This window comes from Eublepharis macularius, chromosome 14 (genome assembly GCF_028583425.1).
Source record: "Eublepharis macularius isolate TG4126 chromosome 14, MPM_Emac_v1.0, whole genome shotgun sequence".
Lineage (NCBI taxonomy): Eukaryota > Metazoa > Chordata > Lepidosauria > Squamata > Eublepharidae > Eublepharis > Eublepharis macularius.
In genome coordinates this window covers 70772205-70792083 of record NC_072803.1, presented here as the reverse complement: position 1 = coordinate 70792083, position 19879 = coordinate 70772205, and the positions used below count along the sequence as shown (strand labels likewise).

The 19879-nt window shown below is 46.9% G+C and overlaps 1 protein-coding gene across 2 annotated transcripts in view; it reads right to left on the bottom strand.

Annotated features, from left to right (window-relative positions):
- Positions 1-5886: 5886 nt before the first annotated feature.
- Positions 5887-19879, bottom strand: part of UBAC1 (UBA domain containing 1) — a 75599-nt gene continuing 61606 nt past the window's right edge. The window contains exons 8-10 of one of the 2 annotated variants that reach the window (XM_054997831.1): positions 18665-18751; positions 14412-14550; positions 5887-7190 (exon numbers count right to left, since the gene is read on the bottom strand). In XM_054997831.1, the coding sequence (XP_054853806.1) occupies positions 7075-7190; positions 14412-14550; positions 18665-18751 (342 nt within the window). In that variant the 3' untranslated portion in view covers positions 5887-7074. The remainder of the gene's footprint in view (positions 7191-14411; positions 14551-18664; positions 18752-19879) is intronic. The other variant, XM_054997832.1, reaches the window with a different exon arrangement.

Here is a 19879-nt window from a genome sequence, read left to right as displayed (position 1 = left end):
AGCTTTCGAGAATCAAGTTCTCTTCGTCAGATGCCTCTGTATCAGGCATCTGACGAAGAGAACTTGATTCTCGAAAGCTTATGCTAAAATAAAATTGGTTAGTCTTAAAGGTGCTACTGGACTCTTTTTGATTTTGCTACCACAGACTAACACGGCTAACTTCTCTGCATCATGCCCCTGTGTTCTCTAGTGGCAGAAAAGTTCCAATTTTAATGTATGCTGATGATGCTGTTCTTTTATCTCAGACCAAAGTTGGCTTGAAGCGAGCTTTAGAAAAATTTAATGATCAATGTAACATTGAATTGTTAACAATTAATTTCTCTAAAACCAAAATTGTTCGTTTTGGCAGCTCATTTAGGAAATATATCTGGAATATGAAAGGAAATGTCATAGATCAAATTAAGAACTTTCAGTATTTAGGCATAACTTTTTCCTATAATGCCAAATTCTCAGCACATCTGACCTCATCAGCCACTTCAGCAGAGAGAAGTGCAAATGCCATCCTTAAATTGTTTAGAAGGAAAGGCGCTGGCTTTCTCCCTATGGCCTTAAAAACTTACCAGGCAAAATCTTTGGCCCAACTTTTGTATGGCTCACAAATTGGACTCTCTGCCAATCTTAAGATTCTTGAAACAGTCCAATCAAAATTTCTTAGATCTCTATTTGGTGCTCCCAAGAGTACATCTAATGTAATACTTAGACAAGAGGCAGGATTACCCAGAGTTGAATTAAAAGTATGGGAACAGGCAATATTCCTCTGGCTGAAAATTCATTATAATCCAAAGGGAATGATAACTTATCTCCTAGCTGCGAACCCTTATCCACCTTGGTTCACACAAATCTTTAACAAGATCAAGCAAATTGGCCTAAATCCTGAAGAGCTTTTTAATGGAACCCTGAATATGGCAAAAACAGCTATTACTCAGAGGCTTCTTGATATTGAACTTCAAAATGAAGAAGCTTCACTTCCCAAGAACTTCAGGTGCTTAAAATCTTGGCCTAATTTTTCAGCTGCCCCATATTTATCCAGTATTACCCATGAGTCCTACAGATGGGCATTTTCTAGAGCCCGGTTTGAGGCACTGCCTTCAGCTGTATTGTACGGCAAATTCTGGCAGATACCAATGCATGAGCGCTTATGTCCATGCATGGACAATATGGTGGAATCGGTTACTCACATACTTTTATTCTGTGAATTTTATTGTGAAGAACGGTCTCGCCTCATAATACCTCTTTTGTCTAAATTCATCCCTTTGCAATCCTATTTGGAATTTAGACCAGAAGTTCGGCGCAATTTTCTTTTAGAAGATTCTCAGAGCTCAGTAACCTATGCTGTGGCCAAATTCTGCTCTTTAGCTATCAGAAAACGTAAACTTCTCTTAGTGGAAAAAACATTATAATTTTTTTTCTATTTTCATTATTGTTATTCCATTTTCACTCTTATCCCTTTATGCCTGTGGTTTTCCTGTATTGATAATATTGATTTATTGCTTGTAATTGTATTGTTTTATATTGCTGGCTTTTGCTGTAATAAATTGGAAAAAAAAAAGAGCATACTATTATTATACCAGTTGCAGAATACTTATGCTTCTCTGTGAAAGTTTTTTAAGGAATTCTTTATAAGTGAACTGTTGTGTTAAGCTGTGCAAAATTTACAATTTTTTGCACTGCAACCCATCCTGTTCAGCTGAGACGAGGGTGTGTGTGTATGACAGAGAATAAAAGGCTCAGAATCCCAGGAAGTGTGTTGTGCCAGAGAGCTGCAAAATGCCTGAAATTACATCTCACGAAATCAGGTTTCTATGAAGGACAATCTTTTCCCAGAAGGGGAATAAAAGGCTCAAATGCCAACTAAGCAGAGATGAGTTTTCTACAAGCAGATAACCATTTGTCCCTGCTGCAAATGGCTATTTGTGCAACCTGTGTTCAGCAACAAAGCAGCCCAATACGAGATGAACATGCCCAGGTCCCACGAATGATGCAATTCAAATCAATGGATTGGGGGGGGGGGAGTCCACCAATCAAGAGGAAGGGTTTAAAGATCTGTACAGCTCGACTATGTTTGTCCTGGACCAGGAACAGGGAGGGATGAAGGGGTTGTTTACCTCTACAGCCTGTGCTGCCAGACGACTTTCACACTTGTCTCACTGACTGAGATGCTGAGGTAACATTGGTTAACTCTCATGTTAACCTGGCTAAAATGTTTTATGTTCTTTTCTTATCTCTGCCATAAACTTTGTGTTGTAACATTCTTTTCCCTATATTTCTGTGCTCTGAAGTGTATCTGGGCAGCAGTGGAATAAAGATCTTTCACTTTTTAAAAAGCAGCCTGTGTCAAAGATCTCCCCACACACTTAGGCACTCAGTGTGTGCGTGCACACACACATTCTCTCTCTCTGTCCCCTTCCTGGCTTAGGAGCAAACAGGAAGGGGAGGGAGTGGGGAAACTGAGAGCATCTTCACAGACACAAACAACCACACTGGTGCCCAGCTCACTGATGAAGAGAGTAAGTTTGATGGAATAAGTTTGGTGGTGGCATAACTGAGGGTACAGAAGGCAGTGTGGAGAGACACGTAAATTGCCTTCTTATATACTCCCTGTGGGCTGTAAAACAAGGTTGCACTTACCTGTAACTGTTGTTCATTGAGTGGTCTTCTGTGCAGGTGCACATTAGGACTGCACATGCGCAGGCCAGCCACGGAGATTTCCGGAGCGTTCTATAAGACTTGGAATGCCACTCCTCCCTTGGGTGCTTTCCCACCAAAAACATTACATGACCAGGAAGAGGGGTGGTATTCCCACAGTTCTCTCCACGTAACTGACAGAGACCCCTCCCCCCAGAAATGAAGTTCTAGAGAGTTCACAGAGAGGAAGGAGGGAGGGACATGTGCCTGCACAGAAGACCACTCGATGAACAACCCTGTTTTCATCTTCCCGGCTTCTGTGCAGTCCCACATAGGAAGACCAGCAAGCTCACTTACGGAAGGAGGTAGTGTGAAGCTCTCAAAGTAAGAGATTGTGGAGGACCTCCTTCCCAATAGATGTTTAGCGTCTCATTGACATTAACCCAGGGGTGCTTCTAAAGAAGTTGGGAGTTCCCTGAACGTGTCCCTGCCAAAGTACAAGCAGGAATGCAGCGAGGCAAAAACAGCGCTCTGGTGGGGAGAGCTGTGCTAGGCAAAGGGCACTGAACAGTCATGCACCCAAGGGAGAGGGTGATACCCTCTGCCAACCCACACAGGAAACGTTGTGTGAGGATACTGCCAGGTGTCTCTTGGAGCCTGAATGACTAATACATTTGATAGTGTTCTGAGACATGAGGGCTGAAACCAATCCTTGGCAGGGAATTCTGGCCAGGGCATTGGACAGATTAACATTGAGAAACTCTATTAATGGGTGGAGTAGAAACCCACAATGTCTTCATTCCACAGGTGGAAGTGTTGTACACTAAAAATGAAGTACTAGGGAGGTGCAAAAAGTTAACCAGGGGTTACATCCCTACTTTAAATATCTTTGAAGATTCAATAAGGAAGAGGAAAGTTTAGAGTGTTTGAGTCCCAAACATAGTCAGTAGCACAAGAAGGGTCCAAGTCCTGCTATAGCCTCAGTCGAGGCTCTTACCTACTTAGCAGTGCAAGATATGGTAGTCAAGGAACAGTAGTTACCATCCAGCAACCCCCCCCCCCCCCGAGACTTCTGCTATAGTGCAGAAAATGGAGCTGACCAAACTGCCAAAGCCATCAGCAGGAGTGAAAACATAGCAGATCCACACGGGAATAAAGAAAATAGTGACGCTGGCATGATGGGGCCAAAGAAAGGACAGAGAATGCACCATCAACGAACTGTGTGCTGCTCACAGTGCAACAAAACACAGCCAGGCGATTAAGCATAAAAACAAATGGCCTTGCCAGTGGATTAGAAAGGGCATTTCCCAATGACGAGTGTGTGTGTGTGTGTGTGTCCCTGGCAGCAGAGGAGCTAATGAAAGAGCAGGCCATGAAACATCACAGTGTCGCAAGGCCAAACAGACCACGCCTCCAATTAGAGTATCTAGGAGTTGGCGCCAGTTAGTTGAGGAAACGCTGCAATGCAGCACACTGCAGACACGGAGCGTTTGCAGTAAATCTCCGAGTCACAGCATCGTGGGAAGAACAGAGCATGGAAAGCATGAGAATGGTGCACATGTGCTCTATCTAGGAAAGAAGAAAACCAATTTGGGTATCCCATGAAGTGTGAAACTTAAACCAAAGACCACATTCTGCCAAGGTGACACATACAGGTATATAAGAACACAAAACTGCAACTGTGAAAGTGAAAACACTGAACAATCTTAGTAAAATGTGGATCGACTAAGACTGAAAAAGCAAAGGAAACTCTTTTTCAACTAGTAGGATAAAAAAGGGGGTTGCCCTGGAAAGGGTCTGTCACCAACCATCAACAGAACAGAGGAAAAAACTATACTGCAGCCTCAAGTGGGATACTCTAGTTGTTGTGCATTTAATAAACCTCCAAGTTGTTCGAATTCTGCCACTAGCAGCCTGCAGGAAGGGTAAAGGTATGTGTGAATAAGACAGTCAAGTACAATTATAAAGACTACAATAAACAAAATTAGATAACCTGAACTTCCCCAACCAAGGTGGGGAAGACCTTGGGTCTTTTCAGCCCACAAAGCAACACAGATGTGAAAAAGAATTGCAGGAGAACTGTGAGTGGTGGGCAAGGCAGCAGACCACTGAATTTTTACTTTCTTTTATAGAGTAAATCATCAATAAGGATAGACAAATGAATTTAAAGGATTTGACAGCAAGCCTGTCCCTCCCTACCCAGAGAGTGTTGTCTACCTGGACTGAAGTATTCAGAAATCACAGTAACAGCCACTACCTTTTTTTTAAAAAGTCCCAGCATGGACCAGGGTAGTCCAGCTTCAGACTGAAGGAATAGTCATCAAATACGCTACAGTTATAGGCTGTGAAACACGCAGATATCTGAAGGAGTAAGCTGAACTCACAAAAACTCGTAACCAATAAAAATTACTCCTTAGGGATCCACTCCCTTATCTTATTCTTACAGCAGTGAGATTGAGAACTGTGGAGAGAGCCAGCACCAGTCCCTGGCAGGAAAAGGGAGGGCAGCATGCATGGAACCAATGGGGGGAAAACTGCCTTCAGAAAGCATTGGGCTTAGAGGTGCAGGTGAATCATCTCTGTTAAAACAGATGCCGCTGAGGAGCCCCAATCATCAGACCGATGGTTCCAGGCTGCGATGTCACTGTGTGAGTGCTGTGTTAACTCCTCCCTCCAGGGACGGCATCTCGGAACCAAGGGCAGCATGGGGGGGGGGAGAGGAGGAATTCCTTGAGACAGGCAGGCACATTTCCAAAGGCTGGGAGCGGGGGGGGGGGGGGGAGACTCCGCCTTGGCTTGCAGGCCTCTGTTAAGCTACACCTCCAGGTGCCTCCCTCAGAGCCAAGGCGGGGGGGGGGGGGCTTTATCCAGGCAGGCACGCAGGCAAAGCCTTTGGAAAGAGCCTCAGACATGAGGGCTCTGTCGGGCCGCATTTCTAGGCTTCTCCCCTCCGAAGCGAGGGGGCAGGTGCCTTTATTCAGGCTGGTGTGCCTCGAGGGAAGAGCCATTGTGGGGAGGCTCTGAGGGACCATACCTCTCAGACCTTGGTACTCGAGGATGCCAGCGTGGCAATCAGGCTGGCATGAAGCCACAGCCTTGGCAAAGAGCCGTTGTGGGGAGGCTCTGAGGGGCCACAGCTCTGGACTTGGCCCTTGGTGCTCAAGGGGCCAGGGAGGGGGCAGGTGCCTTTATTCAGGCTGGTGTTTTCCAGCATCTTGAGGAAGCCCTTCTTGAACCATAACAGCGAAAGGAGACAGAAACTTATTCTTTAAATGTAGTTTTATTCTTCACTAGAACATCTATTGATGATTAAAAACTTTTAGGAGAAGCAAGTCTCCTCAGCCTCAAAGATGAGGTGAGGAAAAAGTGGAGAAAAACAATGGAGATACTCTCTCAGTGGCGGCAAAAAGAGAACAGAGGGAATAGTGCCGACCCTCCTGGTCATGTGATGTTTTTGGCAGGAAAGCACCAAAGGGAGGAGGGGCACTCCTAGTCTTCTAGAAAGCTCTGGAAATCTTCTCTGTGGCTGGCCAGCATGTGCACAGTCTCAATGTGGGACTGCACAGAAGCCACGAAGATGAACAAAGTGAATCTCCGCGGAGCTGATAACGCTAGTGGCGCTTGGCTTGATTCCAACGTGTCTATTCAAATACAACGCTAGTCTTCCCCATCCCAGGTGCTGGCACAACATCTTCACAGGCGCTTTGTTGGCACTCAGGCTGCTGATATACACATTAAGTATTTACAAGTCGTGTTTCCCTTTCGTTGAAAGAGTTCCAGATACAAATTGCTGATGCTGGAAACCAAGATTTGATGGCTCCTAGGTCTACTACCATAAAAGGATAATTCTTAATTCACAATAAACATATCTGAGTTGGCACAACATCATACCCACTCCCCCAATCCTGCATTTCACATTTAATAAAAACAGGACACTTCAAGCGTGACTTTAAAAAGCTTACTGTATTTCAGTAAGATCTTAATAATAAGCAGAAGTGAACATTATGATTATGGTCTTATAACTGATATCCTGTAAACTGTAACCTGGAGGCTGTGCTACTGGCCAGACATCAGTGATCTCGATATGTTACAATTCTGAAAATTTAAAATATGAACTATGTTGCCATTTTGTAAGTTACCAGATTCTTAGACAATTGAAAAACACTCTTTCTATATTTGGACGTATCATTTTAGGTTCCTATAGAAATACTTGAGAACATCTCCCCCAAGTTTTCAAACCCATTTAGAGTAACACTAAAATCACACAGCATATTAAGTGAAAACTAATAAAACATTTTGTTTGCAACACATCTATGTAAAGATGACAAAACACCCCAGACACTGTTTTTGCTTGCTCTGCCTCAGGCAACAGAGGTGCCTCCCGTTGTTCAGAAATTCCACAGCCAAGAACAGAGTCCCAAAGTGGCAGAACGGACAGAGTTGTCCTCTCTATGTACGGTTCAGTGTCTGGAAGATACGAGAAATCTGTAACATGACAGGCCCCGTTTCTGGATCATTCATCCACTGAGTACTGTTTAAAGGGTTTTCAAGCATATCTTCAAAGGCTGCCAAATAAAGGGAAGTGAAAATAATAATAAATTATTAGGTGTAACATACAGGATCATCATAATATATTAATGTTGGAATGAGAGTTCGCTGATGGCTGCTTTGTGGTAGATTGGCAAAGATGTGGGTCTCCCCCCCCCCCTCTCCCTTGGCCAATATCGTACTTTTTACTGGCTGGCTGAGAGACAAGACGGAGCGACTTGCCACTCTTTTTTCCCTTGGAACACTTTTCTGTTCGATACATTTGTAAGTTTGATTCCTCCATGAAGTGCAGTTTGCATCTTCCGCTGTAGCCTCCTCCTGGGAATCAGCCACTGCAGCTATGGAGCCCCATTTTTACTTATTTTTCTTTTATTTGTGTTATTTATAGTCTCCTTTCTCACCAAGATGAATATCCAATAAACAATGCAACGGATTATGGACTGCAGAGATTTGGAAGCAAGCAGAAATCTGGCACAGAGCTGAAATGATTTTTAAACAAGCCATAAACATTTTAAGTATAAGTTGAATTATGCAGAAGTCACAGTGCAGGAGTGTGCTTAACAGCAACAGAAACTTCACAGTAGTGTAGTTTACTTACAGTATGGCCTCTTACATGTGTAAAATAAACCCCTCCTGAATAGTTCAGGTTTGCACAGTTTCCTGAAAGCCAGAGTGGGGGGGGGGGCTTCTTAACCGCATCCAGCAGGGCCACTCCATGATGGAGGGGGGGGAAGGGGGGGTCACAACACAGAATGTGTGTCTATGGGAAGAGAGGGGGTCCCACAGACACTGATGGTCCAAAGCCAGGAACGGCTTTGCATGTGGATAGCCAAAACCTTGAACTGAGCCCTGTAATTGATGGGTAGCCAATGGAATGATTGCAGTACTCTGCCTAGCTCTTAATAATAACCAAGCTTCTAAGTTCTTTATTATTATTATTAATTTATAGTTCCCCTTTCTCACTGAGAGCCAAGGCAGATTACACAGTGCAACTGAAAATACAATATAACCAACAGCTAGGATATTCACTGGGCAGAGTACAATAATGAGTAAGAGTTGGATATTCAGTGAGAGATACAATACGGTATGGTAGTAAAACAGAAATTTTTTTAAAAACGTAAAGCGAAGCACAGAGATGAAATCTTTCAGAAACAAAGCATAACTAATTTACATGGCATGTTTATTAATGTAGAAAACTCCCCAGTAGACACACGTCTATATCAGCAGACAGTACCCAATAGAGCAGTGTATAGTCCCTGTCCCTAACAATGAATCTTTCTAAGCTACTTCTGATTACACAACCCTATAACCTGAGTAGAAAGCCTTCCTGAATAATTCAGTTTTGCATAGTTTACGGAAAGCCAGAAGAGTGGGAGCTTTCCTGACCACCTCAGGCAGGCTATTCCGTAAGGTGGCGACCACCACACAGAAAACACGTGTGGGCAGCTGTTAATTTTGCCCAACTGCAGGGCAGTATCTGCAGAAGGCCCTGTCCAGATAAGTGACGCTACCATGGTAGAACATAGGGGGAGAGGTGGTCGTGCAGATATGAGGGGCCTAGGTCATGAAGGGCTTTGAATGTGATAGTCATGGCCTTGAATTGATCCTAGTAACTGACGGTAAGTCAACGGAGTGACTGCAGAATAGGAGTGATATGCTTGCTCCATCTAACTCCTGAGAGTAAACAAGCTGCAACATTCTGTACCAGCTGGAATCTCCAAGTCAACTTTGAGGGGAGGCCTATGTAGACTGCATTATAGTAGTCTAGCCTCAATGTTACTGGTCATGAATCCAGAAGGCCAGACTGGCTGTGTCAAAGTAGGAGAGGCATCTTCCAGGTTAGTTTGAGTTGTGAGAAGGCCTTTTTCTGACTCTTAAGATTCAAGACGTTAGAGTGCAGTAATTCTTATACTTGTCATTGTATTTCCGGAAGGGAAAGCCTTGAGTACAATTAATAGTGAAGAGAATACAATTAAAAGAGGGAGAAATGAATAAAACCCCAGCAAGTAAGACCTTTTCTGATCTCTCTGAAGAAAACTCCATTTGTCTTCCTGCAGAGTTAACCCAAGTCATTTAGAAATGCTGCCTTGACATTATCATCTCACTAACAGTAACCACATGATTGTTTTGTTGGAAATACATATACATGCAGACATATATTCACAGATTCATGGTTCAATCAATCCTATTATAACTCTACATGAAATAACTCAGCAATCATTATGTGTATGTCACTATATATAGGCCTCAATCATATAGTTATAAGGAACTCAGGATATACTGAAGCAAAGAAAATGGAGTCTAAATGAACCTTTGGACAGCTATGTGGCAATGGGCTAAAATCTAGGGGTTTTTTGTTGACGCATGTTGTTATTCATATGAGTAATGATAGCAAATATTGAGGGATCAGGGTGACCTGATCATTTTGCAGACGTTACAATTTTTAGGTGATTTCCCCTGACAGAGATGACTATGAGAGATCTTATTGGTGGAAGAAAAGTGGGGAGACGGCATTTCAAAGCATATAAAGATGAGCGGTAAAGACGATGGAATTATTGAAGGAGGAGAGAAGTAAGGAGTTACTTCCCTGCCATCTCTCTCCATTTCTTTTCAGATTGGCGAAGTGCTCTCCCACTCTTCCCATTGATACGAATCTTTGGAACATCTCCAGGATTGGTAAGATAATTCATTACGCCTTATTGTATTGCTAGTACCATGCTGTACCATGATTTTTAAGTTTCCTGTAACCTATACAAAATGATTTAAATAAAACTTACTAAATTTATGTCCTGGCCTGTGTTGTATCCTTGCTCTCTCTTCATTTGGGGAAAATCTGTTCAGTTCAAGATATGTCAAAGATCCCTCTCTCGCATAGCAACCTGGTTTAGCTGAAAGATAAGCTAACAAAGGGACAGCCGGGACGAGGGAACCTTGTGGATGCGCAATCCGCTGGACAGCTGCCGCCGCATCGCTTCCCACGTCTCCTGCAGCATCAACTCTTCCCGCGAGCTGCTCCAGAGGCAGGGGGAGGAGGGACCCCGAGCACCAACTCTTTCTGGACCTGCCCACTCACTGGGACTCCACCTACAACATGATATGTCTTCTGGTGGAGCAGAGGGCCCCGTTGCAGGACATCCTGTTATCCACGAACATTCTGAGGAGGGGAGAGGAGCTGAGCCTCAGCTCCACGGAATGGAGAGTCCTTGCTCAGATGTCTCGGATGCTGAAACCCTTTAAGGAGGCCACCGAGCTCTTGTGCTCGTACGAGGCCAGCCTGGGTCAGGTCATCTCCCTGATCCACGGGCTTGACCAGTTCCTGGCCAAGGAGCTCCAGCACGAGAAACAGCTGCTCCCCACAGTCTGGAACTTTGTGAAGAGGATCCAGGCATGCGTGGCCAAGCACTTGCATCCTCTGCGCCAGAAGGTGCCTTACCAAATGGCCTCCCTCTATGACCCCTGGATCAATGGCAGCATCACCATGCAGGTGGGTCAGATGCAGTGCTGGAAAAAGGAGCTCTGCATAGCAGTGCTCCGTTTCCAGAAAGAGAAGGCAGGCCTGAGGGAACCAGGCAGGGATGAGGGGTGGGCGGTGGAGAAGCAGGAGGAGGAGGAGGAGGAGGGGGGAGTTGGGAAGAGAGCCACGCCAGGAAACCCACCCAAACAGCCTCACATGATCTCTGGGCCTTGTCGGTGGGCTGTGTGGTTGGTTGCAGCACAGTGGGCGCATCACTCGCAGTGGAGGACTTGGCAGGGGCTATGGTGTGAGAGTACCTCGTGGAACCCCCCAAGACCCCCTGCTCCAACCCTTCGTCGAGGTTAACCTCAACCTCCTTGGGTATCCCTCCTTGGACCTGGACCTACCTGGGCTCTGAGCCTCCCCAAGTCTACTGTGGTTCTAGGCCAAGCTCCTGTGCAGCGGGCTTCAGCCCTCCTCGGTTCTCGGGGCCGCTTCCACAGCGGGTAACCCGTTGTCCTCTCCCAGACAAGTTCCCGGATGCTCCCTCTTTCAACCTCTCCCTCTCTTGATGGCAACAATACAATCCTTCCCCACAACTTGTCCTGCCCATCGTGTCCTCTCCCTGACAAGTTTCCGGACGGTCCCTCTTTCATCCTCGCCCTCTGTGGATGGAACCAGAATGACCCTTCACAACGACTTCTCCTGTCCTGCCCATCCCGTCCTGTCAGCAAAGGCAGGAAGGTGGGTCATGTCAGCTGCCGCCGCCTTTGGACACAGGGGACTACCATGGCACTGCCGCCGCCTTTGGGCCTTCCCGGTCCCACTTTGCAATGCAGCTGTGACAAACAACCCTTTGTCCTCCTCTCCCCGACAAGGTCCTGGACGTTCCCTCTTTCAACCCACTCTGGATGGAACCAGTACGACCCCTCCCAACGACCTCTCCTGTCCTGCCCATCGCATCCTTTCCGTGAAGGCAGGAAGGTGGGTCATGTCAGCTGCTGCCGCTTTTGGCCACAAGGGACAGCTCTGCTGCTGTTGCTGATAGGGTTGGTACCCCCCCCCCGCATGGTACCCCCCTTTCCATGGCACCTGCTGTCCCCTCTGAGCAGGGGGGAATGGGTCCCTCCCACCCTTTCCGTGAAGGCAGGAAGGTGGGTGCTGTGCTGCTGCTGCTGCTTTTGGGCACGAGGGGCAGCTCAAAAGCTTTTGCTGATATGGTTGTGCTGCACGGTGCACCCCCATCCATGGGCACCTGCTGTTGCCCCTGTGCATGGGGGTAATGGGTCCCGCGACTCACTTCCTTTCTGCGAAGGCAGGAAGGTGAGTGATGTGGGCGGCAGCCTCCAGTTTGACACAGGAGGGGCACACGAGCCTCTCCAGCAGCAGCCTGCGCACTCCTTCAGGGTGGGTGTTGGGGTCCTCCGTCCCGGTCCTGCTGCGCAATGCGGCCAGGAAGCCTCTGTCCTCCTCTCCCAGACAAGTACCCGGTCCCTCTTTTGACCTCTCCCTCTCTGGAACCGTTCCGACACCTCCCAACGACCTCTCCGGTCCTGTCCATCCCGTCCTTTCTGTGAAGGCAGGGAGCTGAGTGATGCTGGCGACAGCCTCCACTGTGACAAAGGAGGGGCGGACAAGCCTCTGCTGGAGCAGTCTGTGCAATCCGACATGGTGGATGTTGGGGTCCTCTTTGTCCTCCTCTCCCTGTCAAGCTCCCCATCCCTCTTTGAACCTCGCCCTCTCTGGATCCACTCCGACCCTCCCCAACGACCTCTCCTGCCCTGTCCATCCCGTCCTTTCCATGAAGGCAGGAGGGAGGGTGATGGCTGCTTCCGCCGCTGACAAGATCAGTGGGTTTCAAAGATGCTCACAAATGTTTGGGTGTTTCCCAGTCCTGCTCGGTAAAGCGGCCAGGAAGTGGTAACCCTCTGTCCTTCTCTCACTGACAAGTTCACCATCCATCTTTGAACCTCGCCCTCTCTGGAACCACTCCGACCCCTCCCAACGGCCTCTCCTGTCATGTCCATCCCATGCTTTCCACGAAGGCAGGAAGGTGGGTGATATTAGCTGCCGCTGCTGAGTACCTCAGTGGGATCCTTGGATGAGGCCTCGCAACTGTTGGGATCTTCTCAGTTCCCGGTCCCCCTTTTGACCCCTCCCTCTCGGGAACACTCTGACCCCTCCAAACGGCATCTCCTCTCCCTCCTGTTCTTACTGCGAAAGCAGAAAGGTGGGTGATGTCAGCCGTTAGTGGCCAGACCCCCCCCCACTTCCTAGAGGGGAGGCAGCCCCCACCGCTGCCTCCCTGAGCCCACCAGGCCCAGCGGCCGCACTCATCACCCACGTCCCTGTCTGCACAGGAAAGTACAATGCAGTACTCTGAGGCCTGGCGGGCACATAGGGGGTGCTGCCGGTGAGTGGCCAACCCCTCCACCCCCTAGAGGGAAGGCGGCCCACCACGCTTCCCCGAGCCCACCAGGCCCAGTGGCAGCACTCACCACTCAGAGTGGTTTACAAAGTATGCTGCTATTATCCTCACAACAAAAACCCTGTGAGGTGGTTGGGGCTGAGAGAGCTCCAGAGAACTGTGACTAACCCAAGGTCACCCAGCTGGCTTCAAGTGGAAAAGTGGGGGATCAAGCCCGGCTCACCAGATTAGAGTCCTGCGCTCTTAACCACTACACCAAACTGGCTCTCTACTACACTGCAGAGCTAAAAAACGTACAGAAAAAGGCAACCAAGATGATTAAAGGGTTGGAGCACCATTACTGTAAAAAAAGGCTGATGAGTCTGGGACTGTCTGGTTTAGTAAAAAGACAATTAAAGGGCAATATGATAAATGTTTATAACCCTGGAGAACCTTTTCTAGAATGTGGAGGCACCAAATGAAGTTGACAGGAAAGGAAGTACTTATTTATTCAACTAGTAACCCTAACCTTAATTAAATTGTGGAAATCAGTGCCAGTGGACAGGAAGGGGAAGATTTTACCTATGAGAAAAGCAATTCTGAACCGCAAATGGCAGAACCTCTGCTTGCTTGCGTGGATCTCCTTCCATAATTTCTGGAACAGTGTCTCAAGGAAATCCAATGACCAGCAAAGCTCTTCGGCCAGACAGGCGTGGTGGCAATTTTTAAATTAATAATGAACCACTGAATGCACTGGAAGTCCGGCCAGAAGCTTCTGCAGAGACAGGTGGGCATCTTTTTGTCCGAGAGGGAAGCTGGACATTGTACAGACATTCCTCTGGGTGAACTGGGCCTCCCGGCCTCCCCTGCCTTACGCCACTATTTGCAGCTTTGGGTACTTATGCCTCTGCAGGCTTGACAGAACACTCCATGTATCTGAGATGGGGGGGGGGGTGGGGGGTCTCTGGCTCATGGAAGTTTGTGCCACAACCAATTAATATTGTAGGTGCCTACAAGTAACGCAAACTTTTCTGGGATTTCTAAACTTTCATTGTCCTTGTAATAACCAACTCATGAGGAACTAGAGGGAAAGTCATTTTGGAAATGAACTTGTGAGGTGGTAAAGGCATTTCTGAATCAAAATCACTCCAATAAGCAAAAGTGATTATTCTGAACTGTACAGATGCTGTGGCTTCTGTGTATTGCAGGTGTCTTTTACTGCCATTTTCAGACGATAATTTATAACACAAATCCTTCCCTGTGAATCAACAGAATTTCTTTGAAAGCATTCGAGATAGCACAGAACTTGAGTTCCACAGTGCAAACGCACACAAAACCAAACCTGTACACATCTTCCATACTAGCAATAGCACTTACCAAGTAGCGTTTTAGGATTTGTTAAGCCTAGTTGTACCACTGGGTTTTCTAGAATTGCTTGAAAAAGCGGACTGGAAGGGTCAATCCCCTTGTCTAAATCCTCAGGGGTGGGTTTCCGGTCTCCCAGCAGCCACTCACACTACAGTAAACCAGAAGGAAATATAAAGTGACAAAATGTGAAATATTATTATTTGGAAGAGCAATGGCTGTTCCTAAAAATGGGTCGCATCTTACCATTGCTCCACCGACAGCAGGTCTTTCCCTGCCATCTGCTTCCCCTGGTCACCTCCCGTGTCCCATTCCACCCAGTAGAATTGCTGGGGGAAGGGGAATCCTCACAGACAAAAAGAGTGGGTTGGAGGGCTGTGAGATGTCCCCTCCACTCTCATTTATTCATTCATTATAAGATACATATCCTGCCTTTCCACCTGGTTCAAGGCGGCTTCTGTCCACAGAATGGCTACAGGATACAATTCAAGGTTACAGAAGGAGCCAACCAAACCATCCCCGGCGGAATGAGGCGGCTGGAGGGAGACCACGTGCCTTTTGTCCTGTGTTGCCTGTTCCAAATCGGACAGGTTATTCCTCCGTTTCCTTCTGCTGCTGTCGAGTCCAGAAAGAGAAATCTTTTTATAAACATCAATGTGGTGTTTGCTCTATCTAGATTTTTCTATAGCTGAATTTTTATCGATAGATTCAAATGTTATCATTTGACTGGCTGAAAAGTTTTTATCATACTTGTAACCTGCCTTGAGTCCTAGAGAAAGGCGGGCTAAACGCAGATCCATGTTTATGCGGCTTTTCTTTCAAAGTGCCCCCAAATGAGAAAAGCCTACCACCAGCTGTTAAAAATTAAATGTGATTTTAGTGACATTGTATGTCGCTGCCCCCCCCAATTTTCATCTAAACACCCCGCCCTCCTGATTATTTCCTTGAAAATCACATTATCCCACATTGTACTTGGAAATTAGACCTTTAGGCTAACTGTGACTCTCAGAAGCCACAGAACGAAAGCAGCTCGGAGTTGGGAACCACGTTTTTGGGTCACCTACATGACTTCTGAGACCACAGGGTATCTCAGATTGCAGAAGGAAACCCATATTAAAACTGAGAAACTGAGAAACTCAGGCTGCAAACAGCAGAAAAACTGAGCCACTCACAGGGAAGTAGCCGGGTTCCCCTGAGGGCCTGGACACTCCCTTGGCAGTCGTCCTACTATACAGGTTCTTGTGGGCTGATAAAAATTCAGGCCATCTTTAAAGATCTAGGTTTGCCTGACAATGTTTGACCTTCTAAGAATCATAGAATCATAGGGTTGGAAACAAACTTTGGATCAAAACCAATATAGTGGCTATTACATTTCTTAATCTAAATATTTTGGAGTAGCATAGATTCATAGAACCATATGGTTGGAAGGTACCTCTAGGGTCATCTAGTCCAACCCCCTGCACAATGCAGGAAATTCACAACTTACCAGCACTCCCCAACTGCCCCAGTGACCCCCGCTCCATGCCCAGACGATGGCAAAACACCTCCAGGATCCCTAGCCAAACTGGCCTGTGGAAAATTGCTATCTGACCCCAAGGTGGCGATCGACATTACCTTGGGCATGTAAGAAAGCCACAAGAACTAAGCACTGATGTAGCCCATTCTGCCCTTCTCCTCATGATCTGCTCAAGTTCACAGAACCAGCATTGCTATCAGATGGACATCTAAGCCTCTGCTTAAAAACCTCCAAAGGAGAGCCTACCACCTCCCGAGGAAGCCTGTTCCACTGAGGGACCACTCTAACTGTCAGGAAGTTCTTCCTAATGCATAGCTGAAAACTCTTGTGATTTCATTTCAAGCCATCGGTTCTGGTCCAACCTTCTGGGGCAGCAAAAAAAACAACTCTGTGCCATCCTCTATATGACAGCCCTTCAAGTACTTGAAGATGGTTATCATCATATCATCTCTCAGTCTATCCTGATAGTCTCAGGCTATCCTGCCCTGCCCTGGATATCCCAGGCTACCTGATCTCATCAGATCTCAGAAGGTAAGCAGGAAGTGTCCCTGGGGGAGGGGGGGGGGAGGCCATCAAGGAAGTCTGGGGTTGTTATGCAGAGCAGACCATGACAAACCACTTCTGAACTTTTCTTGCCTTGAAAACCCCAGAGTTGCCATAAGTTGGCTGCAATTTGAGGACAAAAAAAGGCCTATCCAGGAATCTGCCTTACAACGCAGAGTTCTCTGGAAACCCGACCACAAGACAAGGCCAGGGCCAACAGCCATCTCTAGCCTCTGTTAATCAAGATTGCCACTTAGGTAGTAATTCGATCCCAGTCCCAGGGAGGGCCATCAAACCATTACCCAGCCTTTGTCCAGCAGGCCTGAGCTGGCCCGCTTTCAAGTCACCTAATCACCCCAGGCTGACGTTTCCCATAGTTCCCCCATACTGAACATGGTTAACCATGCCCATATGTGGAGTTCTTTCTACCTCCCACTCCCCTACAATTCAAACCCAATTTTCCTGCCAAAGGTATGAGCCAGCGTCAAGCTCTCCGTTTTCTAACTCTGTTCCTGGTAACTCAATCAATAAAGTCCCAGTTCTGTGGTTTTCTCCCAATAATTCACCCAACTTCCAAGCCATTCCTTCATCCTCTGTCGGCATCCCTCCCAATAACAACACAATGATCCTGGCTTTAATTTGGACTGCGACTCCAGGTTCCCAACATACTGGATCTCTCTCTCTTCCATTCCAATTTCTACCCAGATTAGAAAAGGTACGGCTTTCCTCCCTATCTTAATCTTATCTCTGGATTCCTTGGCCAAGGGTCTTGAGGCCGTGGTGGTACAGCCATGCCAGAGTTGCCTGAAACTGAATCCCCTGAAGACCGAGTTTCTGTGTCTGGGTTGTGGAGCAATGGAGTTGGGGACCCAGCTGCCAACCCTCAGTGGGGTACAACTGAAGCCTTCGTTGATGGTGAGAAGCCTGTGTGTGACTTTGGATGCCACACTTTCAGTGGAGGCCCAGGTCATGACCGTTGCCAGGTCTGCCTTTTTTCATCTCCGACAGGCCAGGCAACTGGCAGCCTATCGCTCGCCCCAGGACCTGGCCACAGTAATCCATGCAACTGTCACCTCCAGGCTAGACTACTGCAACTCACTCTACGCTGGGCTGCCCTTGGGCCCGACCTGGAAACTACAGCTGGTTCAGAACACAGCGGCACATGTTCTTACAGGAATGCCTATTCGAGCACACATCTGTCCTGTGCTGTGCCCGCTGCACTGGCTTCCAGTGGAGTTCTGGAACTGGTTCAAGGTGTGAACCTTGGTGTTTAAAGCCCTTCATGGACTGGGACCGGCACACCTGCAGGACCGCTTCTCCCATTATGTCTCTTCAAGGGTGTTGTACTTGGTGGATATACAACTCCTGGTGGTCCTCGGCCCGAGGGACATCCGTCTGCCCTCGACCAGGCCTTTTCAGCCCTGGCCCCGGCCTGGTGGAATGCTCTCCCGGTGGAGATCCGGGCCCTGCGGGACCTATTACAGGTCTGCAGGGCCTGTAAAATGAGGATGTTCCACCAGGCCTTTGGCTGAGGACCAGCAGGTGTCCCCCTCTATTCCACCTAAGATTACCGCCTCTTCTGTGACTGCCCTCGGCCACGTGCTCAGCCCACATGCCTATGCAGGTTTTTGATTATTTATCTAAAATAGCCTATGTGTAATGGCGCTTGGATTATTTTAGTGATAGCTTTAAGAGTGTTATTGATTGTATAGCTGATAACTAATTTATTGTATTTTATGATGATGTGAGCTGCCCTGAGCCCATTCGTGGGGAGGGCAGAATATAAATCAAATAAATAAATAAAAATACATCTTGTCTTTGTTGTCCTTTTTCTTACGGAACACACTACTCTTGCACACCTCTTTAGGTACTAGTTCTCATTTTTCCACTCCCTGTGCAAACACACAAGCTAATTCCCCTTGTTAGTCTGAATGTCCGTCCATGTGTTTGGTGGGACTGTGGCAACAGCAGCACTGGGGTGGGCAGGGTGGGAATTAGGCCATCTTCAGTTTCCCTCCAGCCTGACTGCTTACCAAGGGAGCAGGCAAAAATGAGGGAAGAATAAGGAGGCAAGTACAGAGAAGCTACCTAAGCCTAGCTAATACAGAGATCACGCCATGCTGGTTAGCTGAAATAGTGGGCAGGATGCCTGTACCCTAGAAGAGGACAGTTGAAAAAAGGGAGTTCCACAATGAAGCATACTCACTGCTGCATTTTGCTGGTTGTTGTTCACTCTGAGTGCGTCCACCACTTCTTTCTCATCAAAGCCCATCTCCATCAAGGCAATGATGGCCTAAAACCAGAATTGCAGAGCCCGTTACCCCTTTGGACCAAACTCAAGCGTATAAATCACTTCCTCCCCACACACCTACCCCAGCTACCTCAGTCTGCAACACAAGGAAAAGGGCAAGGGCGGCATTAAGTGCTCACCAGAGCCCAACCTCAGCCAGAGTGAAAGCAGACATGTTTCAGCTGTGGAAAAACAACTCCGCAGGCCCTTGTTTTTATTTACTCAGCTGGCCCAGGTCTCAAGCTGCTAGACCTCAATGAGACCACCTTTTCCATTATATACCACTATCTTTCACATATCAAAGTCTCTCTCCACTCCCAGCAGGATACTAGAAGCACCGCAGTCTAAAGACCAGCAGTCTGACCCTCTGCTCTCAATTCAAGATTTGAGTCCAGTAGCACCTTAAAGACCAACAAGATTTTCAAAGCTCTCTTCTTCAGAAACAAGTAGGAATGGAGATCTCTGAGCCTTTATATCCCAGCAGAATGTAGAAGTGATGTTGCAAGGAAGGGTACATCCTAAGGGTACAACAGTACAATGCAATTTGATTATAGTTGAAATTAGCATCTGTAGCAAGGTAAGAGTCCAAGGTCTCTATTCAGTCTTGTGAGAGTCCATTGCTCTGCATTTGTGAGTGAACTAAATTTCAAATTTCATGTTGTAATCTCCCTTTGATGCTTCTCTAAGGATTGCCACTTTTAAGTCAGTAATAGAAAATCCTGGAAGATTAAAATGTTCTCTCGCTGGGTTTTGAGTGCTGTGTTTTTTAATATCAAATTTATGTTCCTTTATTCTTTTATGCAGGGACTGACTTGTTCATCCAGTGTAGGGAGTGGAAGGGCACTGCTTGATAGCTTACACAACACTGGAAGATGAACAAGTGAATGAACCTGAACAGCACAGCTGGTGTGGTTATGTCCAGAGTGTTGCTGGAGTAAATATGGGACCAAGAAAGACAAAAGGCAACAACCTAACGGAGGAGAAAGCGCACCATTTGGTGGGTGTGTAAAGACTACTGACATTAAATTGCTGTGGTACTATATGAGCTTGTGAACAAGTGTGAAACACGAAACGGGTTTGTAATGTTGGTTAAAAGAATGACCATTTTGGATTAATAACATTGAACTTTAT